At 46.8% G+C, this 6,000-nt stretch overlaps 1 protein-coding gene across 2 annotated transcripts in view; it reads left to right on the top strand.

Moving 5' to 3' along the window:
• Selp (selectin P) overlaps positions 1–6,000 on the top strand; it is a 36,585-nt gene extending 30,585 nt beyond the window's left edge. For both annotated transcript variants that reach the window (XM_047521797.1, XM_047521796.1), the window contains exons 12-16: positions 643–828; positions 1,628–1,747; positions 3,725–3,755; positions 4,777–4,832; positions 5,384–6,000. In XM_047521797.1, the coding sequence (XP_047377753.1) occupies positions 643–828; positions 1,628–1,747; positions 3,725–3,755; positions 4,777–4,831 (392 nt within the window). In that variant the 3' untranslated portion in view covers position 4,832; positions 5,384–6,000. The remainder of the gene's footprint in view (positions 1–642; positions 829–1,627; positions 1,748–3,724; positions 3,756–4,776; positions 4,833–5,383) is intronic.

Consider the following 6,000-nt stretch of genomic DNA (forward strand, 5'->3'; position numbering starts at 1 on the left):
TCCATACTTGGAATCTAGACATTTACACCTACGTGATCCTTCCTGGAGAGCTGCCACGCCCTACAGGAAGCTTAAACTCTATGTCCCGTTCATCTCGACATCCCCACAAAGCACAGCACAGAGCTCTACAAATCTCACTACTGCTCAATCATATTTACTTAAATTAGATATAATTCCTGACCTTTAGTTCCCATCCATAAGTTAGAAAAAAGAACATGAAATTCCCTGAAAAGTAATTTAAAGAGGATGATGGTCTCTACTTTCCAAACTTTAAATGTCTACTTGGAAACAAATAAACTTCCAGTTCTAGCTGCACTGAGTGTTATTAAGTATTTTAATGAGCACATGCTGACCTACCAGTCAGCCATCAAAGTACTAAAAATAACACTTAAAGTAGTATTTTTGAGAGAAAAAAAATTCCAAATAGTATCTTAGGAGGCAAGGTCAATCCATCGCAGACGTTTATGGATGCCACCGTGTCCCTCCTTGCTCTTTGGCTAGCGTTCCTTGAGTGGGCGTGAGTGTTGAAGTGGCGGATCTCCTTCCGCTCTTCCATAGTCTACTCTCTACTGGCAACGCCAGTCAGGTTGCAGATGACACGGTGGTCTCATCACTTCATTCTGCATGCTGTTTCTCCTGTAGCCATCGAATGCACAGAACTACACATCAATAAGCCAGTGGTGATGAACTGTTCCAACCCCTGGGGGAATTTCAGCTATGGGTCAACCTGCACCTTCCACTGTCCAGAGGGTCAGTTACTTAATGGCTCTGCCAGAGCAGCATGCCAAGAGAATGGACACTGGTCAACTACCATGCCAACCTGCCAAGGTACATTTTTCATACGCTTTAGGAAGTCTTCTCAATATGAAAACAAAATCAGTGTTTCTGCTCTCTGTATTTGTCACAGTCGTCCTCCTTTCTGTCACTCGGTTTCCCTTGCTTGATACACGTTTCACATTGAGTCACACAGGATCTCCTTGCTTATGCAGAGCAGTGGGAATTCAACTCAGTGACTGCGCATAACCGCCACTCCTTTTCAGGGCTCAGATCTGTGAAAGGAGTTCCCTTGCTCACTTAGAATCTCTACTAACACACCTTGAAATTTCAAAATATATTAATCAAGCGGATTCTAGTTTATTCCCTCAGAAGACCTTTGTTTACTACTTACCTCTAGAACTATCACAGATCTGAATTATGCTCACCTGTTCACAAGCTTCATTTCAGCTCCCAGCTTCTCCCCTGCTTTTCCCTGGCAGCTTGTTCTGATCACTTTCTGTTGCATATCTGAATTTTTGATTGCCAGAAAAATTCCCCATGGTTCATTTTATTTGCTCAACCTTCCACGTGTAGGCCCCTTGTGTCTACAGTGTCTTTTCTCTTATTAGGTCTTTCCCTGAACTCTTTGAAATCACATTTAATATTTAAGCCTTAGGAATATGATCCTGGGGGCTTCCCGTTCTCTGACCATGGCTTTCTGACTTCCAAGATCTTTCACACCAGGTTCTTGGCACTGCAGGTCTTTGGATGATCCGAGAACATCTTAGAGTTCTTGGGACCCTCTGAAGGGAACAACTGGCCTTCCCACAGTGCACCTCTCATGTCTTGCACATGCATGGTTCTTTTGCAGAGGGGCCATTGACGGTCCAGGAGGTCCTGACTTACTTTGGTGGAGCTGTGGCTTCTACAACAGGCCTGGTCATGGGCGGGACCCTCTTGGCTCTGCTGAGAAAGCGACTCAGAAAGAAAGGTAAATAAGAGAGTCTTCCTATTGCTTTCTTGTTTCATGTGATTTGGGGTGGGGTGGTGAAGCCACCATTTCAATAGTTCATGTTTAGAAACATTTAATTGAAAGAAGACTAAGGTAACTGAGTGATCCTGAGGACTGACTATCCAGCAAAATCACCTGGAGAAATTTACCAAATTGTAGATATTACAGGGATACTTGGGCATAGGCCAATAAATCTGAAGTTTTCAGAAGCCCTCCTTCAAAACTCTGAGGGGGCAGTTTTGCAGTTCAGACTTTGTGATCACAAAACCCAAATTCAAAAGTGTCATGCTTGCTTCCCCCACCCACTCCTTCATGGGACAGTCATTTCAGGCCGGCTCTGTCAGGCTGAACTCTGTGGGACTGTAATGGTCCCTGGTGTTGAGGCTGCGGTAGCTGGTAGGGAGGTAGACAAGTCCCATCAGCATACACATACTCAAGTGGGGCACATGTGTGAGGACAGGGACACAAGCAGGGTGTCACCAGAACGCAGAATGGGCTGCCTAAACCAGCTGCAGGGCCAGAGAAGCCTTCTCAAGCTCAGCTTTGAAGAGCAGACGAGAGGGATTTGGCGAAGGGGAACATGGAAGTAGAGCTCCAGCAGAAAAAGTGGCAGGTGGAAGGGGGCAGCTGGGAGAGTGTGTGCAGCACAGGGTGCCTGAGGCATGGGGCTCACGGAGAGCGCGCCTGTGCCCGCCCGTGCCGCCAAGACGCCTGCATTCCCACCGAGAACTCGTGGAGTCCACGCGGGATCTAAGCAGGGAAGTGGCCACAAGGATGGAGACTCGACTGTGGCCTGGGAATAAAAGAAGGGAACGTCCTCTCTTAGGGTTAAAATCTGCTGTGACATGTGCCTGCTCATGATTGCACAGGGATCTTTGCTATCACCCCCCGCCGACGTAAGGAGGGCATCAGAGGGGCCACTGACGCTCAGTCCAGGTCACTGGAAGTGGCTGTGTTGAGAGCTCGGTCGTTGAAGTTCTCCATGCACCGAGGCGCTTCAACACCTGCTCCTAACTTGCTCCCTCCTCGTGTTCACAAAGTTGCCTCTGCACTGAGCTGTTTTTCCAAAGCGCCTTCACCATGTCTCCCATGAGTAAGTGACTAGGGTGATAGACAAAAGATAATGCTGTGCTCGAAGACCAGAAAGGTGCACCAAGAGCTACAACCAAGCCCTCCAGCAAAACATGTTTGGCCAGGTTCAGAAGGCAGAGGCAAGAGCTCCCGACACAAGGTCCACGCCTCCGTGACCACAGGGATCACAGTACTCCCTCCCGCTTTCCCCACAAGTTCTTTCTCTGGTTTGGAGACATTTCTAGGTTGGAAAGGGACCAGCCACCCTTATCCTCTGTATCTTTGATAATAAATGAATTCACCTGTTTGGAGCAGGAGTTTTTTCCCTGGGTGTAGCCCAGTTAGGCTTCATGCCTCTGGATATTCCACAGCCAGGCAGCAGGCAAACACCACAGCCATGTCCGAGAGTCGACTGCCAGAGGCTGTGGTGTGGACTAAGGCTGGAAAACTGATCACCTAAGTGACAGGGAGGGAAACCCCACGTCCAGGTGGTGTGAGTTTGTGTGACAGCTGGCCCAGCTCGGGCCCAGGGAGGGACACAGGATGCTGCAACAGGAGACCCACAAGGACCAAAAGGCTGAAGGCCTCGGAGGCTTGAGGAGCTCTTTTTAAATGAAAGGCAAGAGGAAGAAGGTGGGAGGACTCTGGGGTTAAGTACTGTAAAGCTTGTAATTCAGCCTACAACAGGTCCTGGCTTTCAGGGTGGACTGCACCCAGTCCCCTTAGAACGAGCCCATCTGAAGGTCATTCTACTGATTCTCCTCAGTCATTGTCCTCACTGACGACTCTGCCCCTCATCTTGTCATCACTAACGACTCTGCCCCTCCTCTCACTTCTTTTTTTTTCCTTTTAAACGAATCATTTGTGTTTTCCCACTTATTTCAGATGACGGGAAGTGCCCTCTGAACCCTCAAAGGTGAGATGGAAATGTTCTATGGCTGAGTGGGTTGTGTTAGTTTGCACTGTGTCAGGAAGATCGTGCACAAAGGCTAACTCCTCTGTATCTTTTGCTGTGTCCTCAGGATGATCCTGAAGTAAGATAATCTATCCCCACCACACGCCATGCTTTTAAAATCAGCAAATGTCCTAATTACAATATAAGGAAAAAATAAAAGAAACGGTGGGTTAGAGTAGAAACCAAGTGCTAAAGCTGAGGTGCCACAGGCCATCAGAGCTTGCGCTTCCTGTAGCATCACTGGGAAGCAGCGGCTGTGCAGCTGGGCTGGCAGAAGGCTGTAGGAGGGACTCAGACAGCATCCCAGCCATGGCCAACACAAACCTGATGTTTCAGAGTGGCAAACAACCACAGCAGAGTTGTACAACCTGCTATGATCTTACTTCAATTCATGTGGCAAATGCACCTTAAAAGACGCAAGAAATGCTTAATACTTATATTTAAGTCTGTTAAGTTCCAGGCGCAAACGTATCTGGTCTATATGAACATCAAGTAGACATTCCAAAGCTGTGTGGGATGTATGACAATTCATTTATATCCTGCACCTGTTTGGACATTCAGCACCCCTGACCCACGCCTACTTTGTCAGTATGACTCCTGATCCTTATGAAAATCAAAAAGATGCCCCTAGGGGGCAGTACCACCATTCTTGAAAACTAATGCTAGAACATCAATTTATCAAGGCTAAGAATTTTGTGACTATTTCTTATCACCAAGAAAGGGGTATAGACCCCTTAGAGGGCACAGCAGAAATTCTGCACATAAAGCATTGACAATAACAGTCTGGGTGTAAAATGCAATGCAAACTACCCAGAGTTGTTAAGTGGGATCTCTAAAATTGCTTTAGCACGTTTTCCTTATTGAAACAGACGAAATTCCGGGGGTGGACTGGTAATGCACGGTTTATGGAGACAATATGTGCGGGACTGTGTTGAGGACTGTGCATTTCATAGCAGGTCATCCTTGTGTTTCTGTTCTTTAGCCACCTAGGAACATACGGAGTTTTTACAAATGTTGCATTTGACCCGAACCCTTAAGGTAAGTTAAGGGTTGGTAAGTTAAGACAATATTTTTGAAGGAACAGGAAAAAATGGAAACAATAGGGAAAAATGGAAGAATAGAAAGCTTGATTTTCTTTATATAATCAAGAATTAAATCTGAACCAAGTATTAAGTCTTCAGGCCACGAAGGAGATGGTATTGGCAGTGGACGGCAGGTGTGACAGTGAAGTGACAATGGCAGGGGAGTCGTCAAGCCTTCTGCAACCTCCAGGATAGAAGTGCTCCAGCAGTACGTCTCCTCCTCCAGGACACCTGGCATAACTGCTGTTGGCTGCTAGGCGTACTGACACCACGCCATCCCTGACACCCCGTTACCTGCTGGAAGAACTGAAACTGCCACCTCCCTTTTCCAGAGCAGAGCAGAGCAGTAAATAGCTGAGTTTCCTAAGGACAGTGGCCTTGAGCAGAAAATCTGGAATCTAGAAAGAGAAGATTGTCTTGAACCTCAGAGGAGAGATATGATGAAAGATTTCTTTCTTTTATTTAAAGAAAAGTACTTATTTTGATTTCCTTTAATCTCATTTTCAGAGACTTGTCTATCTCCCAGCCTCTCAGGATCCTGGTTTGTGAACATGGAGCTTCCTGCTAGACTTGACTTTAACTGTAGCATGCTTGTTATAGTTTTCTGTAAAAACCCCTGGATAAAGGGCATGGACTCTCCTTTAGATGAGCTCTGGACCAGAGCAGAGGACCTCTCCACCTCCACCCCTTCCTGCTCCACCTCTGCTCCTTCTCCACACAAGCTGCAGAAGCCAGAAGCAAATGTCTGTGCTGTGGTCTGTGGACTTACACACAGCTATCACTGGAAATACTAGCCAGTCAAAGAGACTGGAGCATTTGACTCACCAGAAGACCAGACTAGAGAAATGAAAATGCCCCTCTATTTGGGGGTTGAGGAAGGCATTCTCTGCAGTGTTGGAAGCCAAGCACATTTCTGACTTGAGGAAACTCTGATAGGATCTCCCAGGATCTCCAGTGATCGCTGTCTATGAGGACCCTTAGACCTCTGCTGCTGAGGTTTCCAGAGAAACCTGGGATGGTGCCCAAGACTATAGAAGACCTAGAATCAGTACAGGAAGCCACATCTCACTGTAGACCTTCCCAAAGGACCCAAAGACCAACTTCAAATGTAGAATTAAATGGAT

This window comes from Sciurus carolinensis, chromosome 12, assembly GCF_902686445.1.
Source record: "Sciurus carolinensis chromosome 12, mSciCar1.2, whole genome shotgun sequence".
NCBI lineage: Eukaryota > Metazoa > Chordata > Mammalia > Rodentia > Sciuridae > Sciurus > Sciurus carolinensis.